The sequence below is a fragment of the Aegilops tauschii genome, chromosome 1, assembly GCF_002575655.3.
Source record: "Aegilops tauschii subsp. strangulata cultivar AL8/78 chromosome 1, Aet v6.0, whole genome shotgun sequence".
Taxonomy (NCBI): Eukaryota; Viridiplantae; Streptophyta; class Magnoliopsida; order Poales; family Poaceae; genus Aegilops; species Aegilops tauschii.
In genome coordinates this window covers 503,087,133-503,104,178 of record NC_053035.3, presented here as the reverse complement: position 1 = coordinate 503,104,178, position 17,046 = coordinate 503,087,133, and the positions used below count along the sequence as shown (strand labels likewise).

The window sequence follows — 17,046 nt, the reverse complement described above, 5'->3', positions numbered from 1 at the left end:
GACGTTCTGCGGTAACGGTGCGGCGTGAATATTATTAAATACTCGGATTGCGATAAAATCATGAGTTTTTTTACACGACATGGGCACATGTGCTATAGGAGCGATGGTAATTTTTCGTAATTTTTGGTGATGAAGAAGTATCCGATCACTTCCCTCTACGCGGATTGCCCTTCGCATGTCTACGACTGTGGCCGGCGACCTCCGTGGGCTAGCATGCCGCCAATCTTGCGTACGCGGCTTCTCACAAGTCTGAGAGTGTTGTGGCGGTTGCAAACGCCCGGCACGCGTCTCCGGGGCGTGGCCCCCCCTCAGGACGGCGCCGCCGCCGGCACCTGGAGGGGGGAAACGGACGCGTCGGGTCTACACGAAGGGGATGTAGCTGTGGGTTTGGGTAAATTCTCTTCTGAATCACTTGTCTTCAGTTTCGTTCATAGTTTATCATTGAATCACTCAACTCATGCCTTGTTTGCTTCTGGTTTATGCATGATTGCAGCAACTCTATATAGTTCTTGACGAGCACAAGGCCAGAGCCGACGTGGTCTTGCTTGTGGCTGCAAAGAAGAAAGCTCGTCAGTTGCAGTATGAGGTGCGCTGGGTTGCCGTCTCGCAGTACTACCACTACTACCTGCACCAAAAGATGACCAAAACTCAAGCGCAGAAGCAACCACTTACCTTGAACAGGGAGCAGTTCATGATGGTAACTATTACTAACTTTTCATTGTTTCAAGCAGTCAACTATATGTTTCGTGCTCACATGTCATGCTTCCAAAATTTGCATAGGTTGTTCCTCGTTGGTGCTATGGAAGGCATGAAAGATGGGCGAGTTTGGTGGATAGGTGGCTCGGCGACGATGCAGAGTTTGCTGCCAAGAGCATCAAGGCCCGGGCTAACCGTGGAAAAGACGGGACACACGGCCAAGGAAACAGAACCACTGGGGCTTCAAGGCCATGAAGGTATATCTATATGCATGATGCATTTTTGTTCTTCTTTACCGTCATGTTCTTATGTATGGCTAACTTCTGTTTGACGTCGCAGGAGGACAAGTTGAAGAGGCCGCTCTCAGACATTGAGTCGTGGAAGCTGGCCCGCGAGCGGAGTGATCCCAAGGACGGCGAGAGCCAGTACTACGGCAAGACCGAGGAGCACCTGGAGTCTTACACTCAGAACTAACAGAAGTTGCATCCGGATGTTCTTGTTCCTGAGGTCGCTCAGTCTCAGATCGACGACACGGCAGTGGTGGCCATCCAGGGGAAGTCACATGGCTGGTATCCGTGTTTCGATGGCTTGATCACTCCTTCAATCTCGTACACACGGCTTCGGGCTACCAACCCGAGCCAGTTAGAGAGTACGGGGCGTTCACAGACTCCCTTAGCCCGCTAGCATGCTGTAAGTACTTCCCCTTTATCTTTTTCTCTCTAGCATTCTCAGTTTATTTTCAGCATTGCTCACTTAGAAACAACCTAAATTATGTAGACATATAAGGCCTTTGTCGAGCATAGGAATCTCGAGGTGCGAGAGTACTTGCAACGAGTGAAGGAAAACGATGATTACAACCGTCAGATGATGGCGGTTAGTTTTGCCCTCTTAAAACCAAGCTAAATTTTTGCACTTTCATTCCTTCTGACCTTCTAGTTTGCTTGTTTAACTAACATCCAGGCTATGTTGGCATCTTGGAGTAACCGCACGGATCCACCACAAATGGGACCCCCACCACCACCTGCGGGAGAACCCCCACACGTTCCCACGTTCGATGAATGGGTGGCACTAGGCAGTGATAGTCCGGTTAGTACATTTGCCTAACTACTGACAAACTAGTTCTCGTTCATTCAACACTATCATATCATATTTACCGTTAGAATCTTCTCTCAAACATGTAGGGGACCGGTGGCTCGACTTCTGCTCCGTCAACCCCAGTCACTCCGATCTGGCAGAGTGATGGTGGTCGCGGTGGCGGTTTTGGTGGAGGTGGTCTTGGCGGTGGTGGTTTTGGCGGAGGTGGTCTTGGTGGTGGTGGTTTTGGCGGTGGTGGTTTTGGCGGAGGTGGTCTTGGCGGTGGTGGTCTTGCTTGATGTCGATGATGATACCTGTGCATGTGGCCGTCGTGCCATACCTTTCATGTTCCTACTTTTATGATGTTCCATGTCTTGCACTACTTTTATGTTCATGAACTTTCGCCGGTGATGATTTTTAGATGATGAACTTGACTACGTTTAAATGATGATGATGAACTGTCATATTTCTGCATAATCCCATATTATTCTGCTTTGAAATGTTGTCAAATGAATTGAAAAAGAGAAAATAGGGGAAAAAAACTATGCCTACGGCAAAGCCGTCGGCATAGATGAGCCCAGGGAAAATCTATGCCGACGGCTTTGCCGTAGGCATAGCCCTGCCAACAGGAGGAACCGGGGGACGACACGTGGCACGGCTATGCCTACGGCAAAGCCGTTGGCATAGATTCCATCTATGCATAGCCCTGCCACCAGGAGGCACCAGGGAATGCCACGTGCCAGAGGTATGCCGACGGCTCGGCCTTCGGCATAGATTTCCACCTAAGCCGTCGGCATACCTCTGCCACGTGGCTTCCCGTGAATCGTCAGCGCTTTTGACGACGCCGTCCGTTGCCGTCAGGCAAAAAACACTGCCGACGGCTGACGCCCGGCCGTCGACATAGGCCCCTATGCCGACGGCTATACTACGCCGACGGTCTGACAAGACTACGCTGACGTGATCTACGCCGACAGGCCTATGCTGACGGCAGCCGTAGGCATAGATCTATGCCAACGGCAAAGGACCTATGCCGACGGCCCTGGGCCGTAGGCATAGGCCGCGAGTCCGGTAGTGTAATGATGTATGTTTGTTTGCTAACATAGTGCTAATGGGTGTGCAAATTAAGGTTCGGCCGCGTCTGCGGCAACGGCGGGGACCTCCGCCCGTGGGTCTCATTCTTGCTGCTCATCCTCTTTTCTAGGTAAAGAAAGCATAGTCAGATCAGTCAGCAATCTGTCAGTAAATAGCCATTCCGTCTATAGGTCGCTGTTGCAGATTGTTTATATAATTATCCCTGGTTCTCTTTCTCTTTGGTTTAGGTACATTGACTCATAATGATGAAGTTGCAACAGTATGGAGTACATACAATTTTTTCTTTCGGAACTAAACTCGTCTCAAGGTAAATACTACAAGAAGCACTGCATATATGTTCATGCCATCCCTGAATATATTGGATTTAGATCTTGATGTATATATGCAGTATGTCTGTTCTATAAAGATCAGCGTGAAGAGTGTTTGTTCATTGGAACATGTTTTTTCTTCCTGATTTAGGGTCTTACTACAATATAACTATCTAGAAAGCATTTTATAGGAGGCCACATTCAGACTTCTTTACTAAATTCTTCATAGCCTTACCATGATAATTGCAGTACAGCTCTCACATTGAGGCCTGCTTATTATTTCTCCCACCTTCTCTATTCATACTACTGGTTTTTCGGCGTTGTTTATTGCCCAATTTCTTTTCCGTTCAAAGTCACCTTATACACAAGCAACTACCAATAGCCCTGAAGCTTCTATCACCAAAACCACTCTGATGTATATTACCTTGGAACTCATTATTTCTGGAGACGACTTCATGTATTCCCACGGTTATCTTCCTATCTCAGTTTACTCCATCATTTGTTTCTGAGAGGCTCGCTATGCGGTTCCCGCTGCTTGCTGTGCCGGCCGGCGCGCCCATCCACGTGTTCAAGAACCTCCTGCTGATTCACACCATGACTGGTATGCATGCTAGGACGCCTCTCACTGCTGAATCATAATTTCAAGAAATGTTGTTGTCAAATGCAAATAGTTAGTGTGTTATGCAGTCCACTTAGCATACTTTTCGTCTTTGCTTACTTGGATGGTTATTATTCATACCAAACACTTAATAATTCAAGCTCAGTATTTCCCATTTTGTTAATAAAACAATTGTTCACAGATGCCTGTCACTGTCACATTTTCTTGATATGTTTTCCAACACCACCACTATTAAGTATATGCCTATACCCATCAAACCATCTTTTTAATCTCATCCCTGTACCTTTGCGTGAAGTTCGTTCAAATGATTTTGGGCCTAGAGCCTGGATAATAGTGTACTAGCCTTGTGAAGGCTCACAGTATACCCCTCCACACTGCTCTGTCAATTTCTTTTGGAAAGACTGTTGTCCTATGGTCTTCCGGTATGTCTCTTTCCAATTTGCAAAGTGTACAATAATTACTACTTTACTCTTATTATTTCCTCTGATTGGATTTTAAAACTGTGCTCACTCATCCATAGTTGAATATTATAGTATTGCAAGTTTAGGAAGCACCTGAAATATTGAAAGAAGCTAAGAATCTTGTTTCGTCTGGTGTCGCTCACAAAATTTTCTTCTGATTCTTGCACGAGCTACTCACACAATGGCCACCAGTTCTCTGATCCTTCTTATTACATAGTACACTACTATCTTATTTTCATTCTTTTGCTTCTTTGACCCATCATCTTCGGGTATTTACATGTAAACAGAAAGTGTCGATGACGCTGCTGCTGCTCTCGCTTCACTGACTATACCCGGTATCACCACTAATTCTTGGCCTTGTGTTTATCTTCTTGTACTGACTTGGACATCACGGACTCCAACCATTTAAGCACATCTTTATGCTGGTGTCCCAGAGGCGATGGAGTCTGAAAAGGAATTTTCCATCAGGATGAGATAGGCGTCGTTTATTCACCTAAGTAACCCTCTTCTCACCACACTAAAATTTGTAGCATACTCTGATCATACAGATGCCAGATGTGGTTTATTCTTAGAGTTGTTAATTGTTCTGAAAGTGATGGATCAGAAGCTGATAAAGTTGTCCATATTCACACTACAAGTAGTTGGGGGCCTGCTAAATGTCATCAACAAGAGAAGGTTCTATCTAGCATTAGGGAGGGCTTTATTTATAATTCTAACAATTATTATGTAAAGTTTTTTTTTCTTTTGATCTGAATGGCATGGAAAATGTTGATTCATTTCATGTCGTCATTTTATTTTATTTTTCTGTCTTGCTCAGTAAAACTTGCTTTTGTAATTAGGCCAAAGTTTCCATCCCTTTTATAAAAGAAAACAAATAACTTGATGCTAACGTCTACTGTGCTTATCAGAGAAGACCCCATGCAGATGGGCGACAGGTGCATCAGGGTGACCATCCACCATTGCTTCTTTGACAGCATGCGGCCGATCCACTCACACATGCAGTTCAGCAAGGTCCACCTCTTCAACAAAACTACAACAGGGACTGGGGCATATACGCTGTCTGTGACATTGTCAAAGCTCAGGTAACTCATCTAAGTATGTTGTTTCATATGCTTGCAACCCACACGCTTTGAATGAATCAATACCTGCATTTGCAGGTTGTATCCAGTGTAACATATATGATGCCGACGAGGGAAAAAATACCATGAACAAAACTTAGTCAAATAATTTATGAGTGACTACTACTGTTTGCTTGATGTTTGGTTCAGAAAATAGGATCTAGCTTCAATTAAATTGACCATCCATTTGTTTCCTGCACAGATGCTGCACTGTCCGTCCTGAATCCTTGGATGTTGGGAAGTTCGAAGAAGCATGTGCTGTAGGTATGTCTTTGTAACCAGTATATATTTATATGCTTCTGCAAATTATAAATCATGTATTTGCATTCACTGACTGTCCACTAAATACTTCTACCAATGTGATTTGATAATGCGGTTGTTTGGATGCTAAAAGAATAATGAATTGGTGCACATTTTTAATGATAAGACATCGAAGGGCCAACGTCTTGTTAGAAGTAGCTTATTCTTGGTCAATCCTTCCACTTTACCAAGCTAATGAGGGTGATCAAGCACTTATTTTTTTACCTGTCCCAAGGGATTTGAGGAATGATTTCGTGCTTTTGATGAATGTGGCTGCAACCATATTCCTACAGTCAGTGATTCAATAATTGTCACATTTTCCTTCCAATTTTTATATTGCTTCTTTCATGTCCAGTTGCTGAATACATGCGCAGACTGATTTTTGCCCACTGGAAACAGTACATACTCTTAAAGATTTTGTGGTGACCACATGATTGTTGCTCTTGGCTCCATATGCTTTTTGTTAAACTTGCTCATAAAGTACATAACTTTGAACAATGCAATGATTTTTATATTCCTATGTTCCGAACACTCGATAAAATTATGTCAAAACTGACAAAATTTTGTGAACTGGAGGGAGTAACTATTATCTTATTCTCTGTTTTAATGTTGTACTCATGCAACTGAACTTCCATACATTTCGAAATTATCTTTAGATGCTCAAGAATGGGGCTGCTAATCTGTGCTTATGAGCATCAGTAACTACTATCTAATGTTCACGTACATAGTGTCGTTGATGTCAGGGACCAAACCAAGTGCATAATCTGAGGTTGGGAGGCTATTAATGAATGTCCAGTTTAAATTTTATATGCATACGCATGTGTGATTTTAAACCAAAAGAATTCTCTCTCTTTTGGAGATCCCCTGCCTTTTGGAAGATGTTTAGCTTTGATTTCAACTGCCAGCCTTCTCTCTGTACTCACTGATCCGCCGGGTAAGACCTACCTGTAAATAAAAATCTACTTGCTATGCTTTATAATTAAAACATCTGCTGCTGCAGTTCTGCTGCATATATTCTTCTTTGTAAGCATTGTTGTTTCTTTCAGTGTATTCTTTTTTGAGCAACTGGCAACCATCAGGGCTATCAAACACGTTAAGAATTGTAACAGCAAGGTACGCACTCAGGTGGCGGCACCTGGTTGACTGGTCATGAGTAAGGGCAAGTTGTCTGTTTCAGTTTATGAGTCCAATGATGCAATTTGAGATAAACTAGAGCATATTGAGACACTTTTGAGAGAAATAATTTGTATTATTGCACACACATGCCTGGTTCAAATATGAGGTGTATGATAGAGAGTTAGTAACATGGTCTAATTCATTACATACTTGTGTTGATCGATTTATTTGTCGGACAATTTGCTCTGCTCCTGAAATGTCACAAGGTTTGTGAGTTATATCAGAGTTAGTAACTTGGTCTAATTCGTTACATACTTGTATATATTGATTATTTATTTGTTGGACAATTTGCACTGCTCCTAAGAAAATAGGACTAGCAAGTGATATAACTCTTATGACAGCTCATGGTTAGGTTATAGCATGTTTAATTACTCTCATTTCTCTCCGTAACCTTGCATACACCTTTATAAAAATTACCACGAGCAAGCCCACTATTGGGCCAGATCACTAAAGGCTGCGAGTAGGCGACTAGCATGCTGAATTCCGACCCATCTAAAAGCGACAAATTGGGGGGGGGGGGGGGGGGGGGGGGGGGGGGAGCTTTGCTTAACCGAATCGAACAAAGGGGGCCAACGATGACTACGAGCTTTTATTCGGCGACTGTGGGAAGGGCCGATGACCGGCGGGCAAGGGGAGGAAGAGTGACAAGGTTGTCTACTGGGCATCGGGCAACGATGACAAATGGGCGGGAGCCGGTGACTTTCCTTTTTCACGAATGTTTTCTTTTACAGGTTTAAAAAATGTATTATTGTAAAAAAACATGTTCATGAATTCTAATATTTGTTCCTGATTTCTAAAAATGTTCAGGAAAAAATACAATGGATTATAAAAATAAGTGATTAGTTTTCTTACAAATCTGACATTTTCCCTCGTATTCATCATACCCTCGGAAGTTGTTTTTGTAGTTATTCTAGTCTCCCCCTAGTGTTGGTGTAGAAGGGGCAACCACCTTTGTTGTTGTTGTAGTTATGTCCTTTGCCGCCACCTGAGTTGGAGTAGTGGTCGCTGCCGCTGGAGTTGGAGTAGTGGCCGCCGTCGCCGCAGTTTCCACTACGACGAGAGCCGCCGTCGCCACCGCTGGCGGGTTGCCCGTGGAAACCCATGGATGAGCCACCACGGCCGCGGGAAGTAGCGTTGGCCAACGACTTGAAGGCACTGGCACCTGTGCCCTGGAACATCTCGACTCGTTGGTCGAATGTGGCCACCATGCCGAACAACTCGTCGACCGTGATCGGATCAACGCATACATCCAGAGCGCTCATAATGGGCTGGTAGTCCATATCAAGCCCAGATATGATGTGGGACACAAGCTCATGTTCATCTATTGGCTTTCTTGCCACTGCTATCACATCAGCAAGGCCACGCATGTTTTTTTCGAAAAGGGGGGACTCCCCGGCCTCTGCATCAGAACGATGCATACGGCTATCTTAATAAATAAGCAAATAGGTTCAACAAGGTCTTACAGTCTGAAACAAAGTAACGGCAAGCTCACAAAGAGCCACAACGCCAGAAACACAAAAGCCAAGAGGCCATAACCGGCTGGCATAACAAAGATAGGAAAACTAATCGCCTATCCTATTACATGACCGCCATCCAAACCGGTTGAAGATATCCCGTGCTACCATCTCCCACCGGATGGATCCAGTAACCAAACGCTCCCTGGCCTCCGTCGGAGTGAGTAACGACCACATATGGATCAGCGCAGTGGCTCGGAATAAAACCTGCAAAATATGAATATTTGTTGTTCTGTTAAAAGCCAAATCATTTCTGCAGTTCCAAATTGCCCACAACAAAGCACATACTCCTACGCGAATGTGTCTAGCTGTTTGGACTCAATCCCAACAAGCCACGTTCCAAATAACGTACTGACAGAATTCGGAGGAGTAATGTTAAAGGTAATGTGCACCGTCTGCCACAAAACTTTGGCCAACGGGCAATAAAAAAAAAAGGTGTTTGACAGTTTCATCCCGATCACAAAAACTACATCTAGTAGATCATGTCCAGTTGCGCTTTACCAAGTTATCCTTAGCAAGGCCACGCATGTGATCGAAGTAGGCAGTAGGGGAAGATGACAGCTCTGTCTGTATACCATGTGAAATATTGCATGGAAGCGTCTCAACTCTCCATACAGGGAGAGCCCGCATATATATTGTATTGATCTGAACGAGAGACGTCTGGTGGCGTTACATCGATAGGTTGTTAGCAACGAACAACCAGAGAAGATACATGTGGGATGGGGAGAAGATATAGAAAGATAAACACATAATAATAAGAGAATAGAATCTATATATCTCTAACTACCCAAGACTTGTTACACAAGGTGATGGCTGCGCCACATGATGCTAGATGTAACGTGACATGTTGACACATGTTTAACAGGAGGCAGATGCAAAGTCTTGTTTGTGCAAAGGATTAAATGTTTGGGTCACATTGACGGACGGGAAAGTCCGCCATCGTTGCATGCATTGCATAATAATTGCATCGGCAGATGAAAAGGTTTTGTTTGCCCCGACGGCTACCTTCTCCGTTGGCAGTGCAATGGCGTCTCCTCGTTATGATGTGACTAGTAAATGGCATGCAGCAAATTTATGTGGACCGGACGCAAACATATCTAGATGGAGGTGTGAACAGGCCGCCGTTTCCGTTTGACTTCCCTCTCTCCATGTCTCTCTCTCTATATATATATAGCTAGATGCAGTGCAGCAAAATATTTCCTCTCACTAGTCTTCCATCCTACGCCACCAAGCCGACCTCCAGAATGGCAGAGCAATGCAAGATCTCCGCTTCCATGGTGTCTGCATCCGAGGAAAGGTCATATGCGCGGTCATATGTGCTCAAGGTAGATGGATATTCAAGAGCTAAGGCGCTTCTCAAGAACGGCCAAGGTGTCACTTCTACCCCTTTCGGTGTTGGCGGCCACAGCTGGGTCGTGATATATTTGCCCAAACGGTCACCGTGAGGACTATGACGATTTTATATCTCTTTGTCTCCGGCTTGAGTCTGCCGATGCCCAAGATGTGAAGGCAAAATTCACATTCAGTGTACTTGACGAGAATGGAGAACCGGTGCCTTCATACAGACGTACCACCAACCATACCTTCTCAAGGAAAGGTTCAAGCTGGGGTTGGCCTGCCTACATCAAGAGGGACGATCTGGAGGTATCGTCGCATCTGAGAGACAATTGTCTCAGCATCAGGTGCGATGTCACCGTCATGAAGGAGATCCGCGGCGAAGAAGCAAGGGTTCCTCCAAGCGACCTCGACCGGCATCTCGGCGACCTCCTCAAGAACAAGGACGCAGCAGACCTGATTTTCCAAGTTGGCGGACAGAGTTTCTCCGCTCATCGGTGCGTCCTCGCTGCTCGGTCATCCGTCTTCAAAGCGGAGCTCCTCGGCGCCATGAAGGAGAGTAGCTCTGCTGCCGGTCCTATCAAAATCTGTGACATGGAAGCTCACGTGTTCAACTCCTTGCTCCATTTCATGTACACCGATTCGGTCCCTCTGACTCTGAAGCTTGATGTGGTGATGGCTGGCCATCTTCTAGTGGCGGCTGACAGGTACAATGTTGTGAGGCTGAAGCAGATATGCGAGGAGAAGTTGTGCGCTCACATCGATTCCAACATGGTGGCCACCAGTTTGGCTCTGGCTGAGCAGCATGGCTTCCCTCGTCTCAAAGAGGCTTGTCTACAGTTCCTTGACTCTCCTTCCAATTTCAAAGCTATGATGGCAAGCGACGGTTATGAGCATCTCACATCCAGCTGCCCGTCTGTTCTCAAGGAGCTCATAGCTAGAATCCTCCCGGCTGAATGGAGCGTGGCAAAGGAGGTTGTCATGAAAATGTGAAAGTAACGCCTACAGTATTATTATTATTATTATCATATATGTCATCCAAGTTTACTACTAATGGTTATGCTACTTCTCTATATATCCATGGTTGCTTGAACGTTTACACCAAATATGCTAGTATCAACAACTTTCTTTTTCCTTCTTGTTTTAATTGTTATGCTACTTCTCCATCCATGTACGGTTGGATGGATGTTTCAGAACAAAGAATGTTGTTAGCATCATTCATTCAATCTGTATGTTCAGGCGAGTAGAAGTAGTATTCTTGCAGTACTGCCGGATCAAAACCTGAATTTTGTTCACGTGTTACTAAAATCAGAAACACCGTACGCGTGCCGCTAATTGCAGCGAGATTTGGTGCCCCGGTGCACGTTGCGAACTCCATCTCAGTCATCAGAACACAAAAACATTTTCTGATGACGGACTGAACCGGAGAATGAACTGCAAGAACCACCGCATCACTGAATTACTGTAGGATGCCACCTGAATTTTGGATCACATCAGGCTATTCAATGCAGCTCAGTATGCTAACCAAACAGAAACTCGACTGATTTGGGTTTCCAAGAGCCAAAGTAGAGAAAGATAAGAGAACTTCTGGCTTATGTTGTGATTTTCTCCCCAACAACCAATTAATTAGCTTCAGACCACCTTCTAGCATCTTCTGTTATTACAACTAATGTAAATACCAGCTATTTCCATTCAACTACTTGTATTTATATCTAATAAATATAACAGTCTAGACAACTACCAAGTCCTAACTGTCTGATGATTAGCAGCACAGCAGTTGCAGAATACAGCAGTTTCAGTAAACTGTTCTTCCGACAGTTTCATTACACTGTTGTCCAATTATATCTTGTATAATTCGCCCAATTAACTGGTTGATCACTGAATTATATCTTGCAATGGCGCGTCTCACCTGGCTTCCCTGCCATGATGATGTTTCGCCCACTGCGAGGCGGAGTTCCATCTCACCTTGGTGAGCGCTCTACAGGGAAGGCCCTTTACTGCAGCATCGGGTTTTCTGTTTTCCCTATTCTGCACCATTTGTTTTCTTTTTTATTTCGTGTTCTTTGTTTATTTCCTGATTTTCTTAGGTTTTATTGTTCCCGGTTTATATGGTTTTCTTACTTTTTTTATTCAACACATTTCTATTTTTTCACACAAAATGTACAATATTCATATACATCAGAGAAAAAATTTCATACATATTTACCATTTTTCAATCATATAATTAACATTTTATATGAATATTCTTTTGATGTCTACTTTTTTCACATACATTTTGTATAATTCATATCTTTAACAATTTTCAAATACATAATTAACATTTATTTAGTATATTTTTTATGTCTAATCTTTTCACGTAAGATTTACATTTTCCATATACATCAGTACCATTTTTTATATAGTTTAACATTTTTAAATACATGACTGACCCTTCTTTTCAATATACCTTTTGATGTCTAAGTTTTTCATACATGTTGTACATTTTGCAGTATACATCACGAAAATTGTTTTTATTCAAATTTAATATTTCGTAAGTACATGATTAAAAAAATTATAATGTCACGCGCAATTTTTTGAAACACGTGAACTTTTTTTCCTTACAAACATATTTTTAATGCTAACAACATCATTTACACTATGTTAAATAATTTTGTACACTACGTTACCATTTTCAAATTAACTTTTTTAAAACATCAAATTAATTTAAAATTTTAGAATATATGCATTAAAATTTGTTCAATTTTTTGAAAGTTTTGGCATATTACATTATCTAATTTCCTAAATGTTTTTAAAATTTTAAATATATTTCAAATATAAAAAAAATAGTGAAACAAAGATGATAAAATATATAGAATAGATGACTTTCAATGTACACCTGTTCATGTGGAGACGGCATGGTCATGGACAATTCAACAAATGTTTGTAGTGATGACACTATGTTTATAATTTTATACATAAGTTATTGTTCTCCACTTGGTAAGTTTTTTTTTTGTATAATTGTTGACAACATTTGTTGTTATTGTATGATGTCTCAGTTCTGGTGATCAAGAAGATTTTGGACAAAAAGGTGATCAAGATGCAGCTATAGTCGCTGGCGCACACAGTGGAGATGAAGTTTGGGATAGATTCTTTGAAGCAATTGGTGGTGGACGAGCCCACCTCCACCAGGAAGGCAGAGCAGCCCATGCACAAGGAATTCACGAAAATGACTTTCTAATGGCTTTCGTCCAAGGGCTTGCAGTGAACTGCGTATACATGTTTTCATTTCAGAAGAAGCCCTGGATCAAGATGGCAACGGGGACGGGGATCACCGGGGGGCACGCCACCGTCCCCGCCCCGATCCCCGCTACTACCCGTCCTCGCTAGCCCCGCCCACCTTCGCGGGGGGGGGGGGGGGGGGGGGGGGGGGGGGGGGGGACTGCGGGACTGCCCCATGGATACCAGCAACAGCAAAACACAAGTGCACAACAGCAGTATATTGGCATCAGTAAAAGAGGAGCACAAGTGCACAACAGCAGTATATTAGCAGCACAAAATGGCAGTAAAAGAGGAGTAAAACTGCAGTAAACTTTTGACAGATTTAATCATACATTATAGCAGCACAACAACAGTATATTGGCAGCACAAAGAACAATAATTTTGACAGCAATCCTCCATTAGAGAAGCAAAACAATAGTAAATTATCAGCACAAACACAATATTTTCGACATAGATTCAATCATCCCAGGTCTGACCACAATAAGTTTGACAGATTCAATCATCTCGACTCAAGTCTGACCACATACTGGAAGTACGAATGGCACAAACAACAATATTTAGTACGATTACAAACCGGAAGTTCTAATTCTTAACACAAGCTGACAAGCATGGATGGCAAAATAGATAAAATGAAGACTTGAAGAGACCATCACAGTAGCTTATTGGTCCTCCATTTTCTTCATTCTTGACTCCATGGAGGCAAGCAGCAAGGCTAATAGTTATTGCAAGTGGAGAGTTCTTCATCCTGATCATGGAAATAGTTCAAGATAATTTAGAAAGTTGCAAATGAAATCAAGACATAGGATGAGAGTTGGGAATGTCAAGTTACCATTGGTTCATCCTCATCGTCAAGACAAGTTTGAAACTCAGTAGACAGAGATGAATTGTTCTCACCTAAATTTGCAAACAATGTAAAATTAGATGGCAGTAGTGTAACTGATTCAGGTATATATTCTAGTAAATTGTCTAAGCAAAAAAAAGTAGTGTAAGAACAACACAACAGCAGTAAAATAGGAGCAAAAGAGCACACTTGAATTGTCTTACCTAGCATGTCAGCATTAGACCAAGCCTGCATACACATTATAGCCTCAACCATCTTTGGTGCAAGCCTACTGCGATGAGGGCTAAGAATTCTACCACTTGTAGAGAATGCAGATTCCGATGCTACCGTTGTGACCGGAATAGGCAAGATATCATGAGCAATGAGTTGTAGAGTTGGATATTTTATCCCTCCAAACTTCCACCAATTGATGATATCAAAATCAGGTGTTCTTGGCAAAGTTGGCTCTTCTAAATACATATCTAGGTCTGTATGAACCAACATAGATGAAGCAGTAGGTTGTGAAGACATGTATTGTTCAAATATGTCAAAAACTTCTTCCTGTGAAGCTGAATCAGTGGGCTGTGAAGCACTAGCAACATTTGATGTTCCCGCAGAAGAGGCATCTTGGTATTGAACCAACAATTCTCGTAGCAACTGCTTCACGCGTGCAACCTCCTGACTTGCAGCCTCAGGTCCATAGAGAGGACCGTACAAAGCCTGCACCATATGGAGTTTGTATCTTGGGTCAAGAACAGTGGCAATAGCGATCAGACCATGGATATCTGTCCAGTACTTCTGAAACTTCTTTTTCATCTCCTCGGACATTTGGTGCATCACTTCATACTTCTTTTTCATCTCATCAGACATATCTTGCAACAGCTCATAATCAAGTGTAGTCCATTTGTGAATTGCCAACTTAATACCACAAACCTTAGGGAAGAACATATTTGCTGTAACATAACTAGTTCCTGACCATAAGCAAGTGACATCATAGAATAATTTGAGCCTAGCAATCATCTCTTTGGCGAAATCCCAATCAGCAGTTGTTGGACAGCAATTAAAAAGCCTTTCACGCAGACTAAGACGATCAAAAACATCCCTATACAACACAGCAATACTAAGCATTATGTGTGTGGAGTTCCACCTAGTTTTGCAATCAAGGTTCAACCTCCTAGAGTACTCAATGTTCATCAAGCGACAAGTTTTTTCAAACTTCTCATGTCTTTTTGGAGTTGCTGACCAAAACCCCACACTATCCCGCACCCTCTCAATACCATCCCCCAAAACAGCAAGCCCATCTTTCACAATCAGATTTAATATATGAGCACAACACCGCATATGCAACAGTTTACCACCTAGCATGAGAGAGGAGGAGTCTAACTTATCTAGGAGATCTTCCACTGCCTTGTCGTTGGTTGTGCAGTTATCAAGAGTAATGATTGACATCTTTCTCTCAAGATGATACTCTACCAGAACTTCATGTAGAACATCACAAATCACTTCAGATGTATGTGGTGCTGGTACATATACGAACCTGCAAAATCATAAATTATTGGGTTAGAAAGCATGAATAAGAGCAAATGTATTCAGACAAGCAGTAAGATAGGAGTAATGGTATTGTACCTTAGAAGGAATGACTTTTGATTCCAAGAACCATCAATGTAGTGACCTGTTACAGCCATGTATCCTCTCTTTTGATGTCCAGCAGTCCACATATCCGAAGTCACAGCAACTCTATTCTTGAAGTTTGCAAAGTACTTGATCAACTTATCTCTTTGTCCTTCATGCATTTCTAGAATATCTTTCTGGATGGTATTCCTACACACAACCTTGAACATAGGCTGCAACATAGCACAGAACTTTCTAAAACCTACATGATCTATCATAGCAAGTGGGTACTCATGACAACATATCATCAAAGCAAGTTCTTTCCTACATAGTTCTTGATCAAATATGTAATTCTCCACATTCACTTTCCCATCTTCCGCCTTGGTCAGTTTCAACTTTGCTTGCTTCCAAGCTGTTGTGGTCTGCCTAGCAGCACATGTTGCCAAATGCGCGTGAAGATGTGATGTCCCATCCTTTGTTTCTCCTCCAAGCTTACTATGGCACCACTCACATTCAGCCTTCCATTTTCCGCCCACAAGAACCCTCTCAAATTCATCCCACACCTTAGACTTGAGCTTTCTCTTCACACCCGCCAACTTGTGTGCATCCTGCGGTTTAGTTGCTCTTGTTGTTCGAGATGGCACCTCCAAGTCAACAGATTCAGCTGGCGTTGTATTGGCACTAGAGCTTGGCGTTGGAGTGGGAGCTGCACTAGAGGCTGGTGTATCTCCATTCGCAGCCGATGCATTTGCATCTGATTGTGTTGGACTTGATGCCATTGTTGATCCAAACAAGCAGTCCTAAAACAAAGGCACACAGCAAAATATTTAGAGAAGTTTGACATAGATAAGCAACACAATAATCAAGAATAAAAAGGATATGTGGACTGCTGGAATAAATATAAAAGGATCACAATAGTCATAATATTCAGCAAATATTCAGCAAATGGATATGTGGATCATAATATAAAAGGATATTCAGCAAATGGATATGTGGATATGTGGATCATAATATTCAGCAAATGGATATGTGGATCATAATATTCAGCAAATGGATTATAATATTCAGCAAATATTCAGCAAATGGATATGTGGATCATAATATTCAGCAAATGGATCATAATATAAAAGGATATGTGAACTGCTCTATATTTAGATAATGACTGAACAAATATTCAGCAAATGGATTACATGACTGAAAGTTCCTATCCTTAACACTTAACAAAAGCAAGCATGGCAAACATAACAAAGCACACACATCCCACAACATCAAATATCTAAGACTTCTATTCTTCATTCTTCACTGCTCCATGCAGGCATGTAGTAAGTCGACAGTTCCTCAACCTGAACATTAGACAAGTGGAAACATTAGTAAGTTACCATTGGCAAGTGGAAACATTACTTAAGATTAAAGAATAAGATGATGGTTGAGGATGGCAAGTTACCATTGGCCTGCCTAGAAGCACATCTTGCTAAATGAGCATGCAGATGTGAGGTTCCATACTTTGGATCTCCACAAAATAGCCCGTGACACCATACACAGTCAGCCTTCCATTTTTCCTCAACAAGAACCCTATTGAACTCATTCCAAACCACAGATGTGGTCTTTCTCTTCACACGAAGTGGCTTATCTTGCTGAACATATTCACCTGAACCCGATGCCAT

The 17,046-nt window shown here is 42.6% G+C and overlaps 1 protein-coding gene across 1 annotated transcript; it reads left to right on the top strand.

Moving 5' to 3' along the window:
• Positions 1-9,602: 9,602 nt before the first annotated feature.
• On the top strand, positions 9,603-10,819 carry LOC109782187 (BTB/POZ and MATH domain-containing protein 1-like). The gene is made up of 2 exons (XM_073499519.1): positions 9,603-9,799; positions 9,924-10,819. The coding sequence occupies exons 1-2, from the start codon at positions 9,603-9,605 to the stop codon at positions 10,684-10,686; spliced, it is 960 nt and encodes a 319-aa protein (XP_073355620.1). The 3' UTR covers positions 10,687-10,819.
• Positions 10,820-17,046: the final 6,227 nt, after the last annotated feature.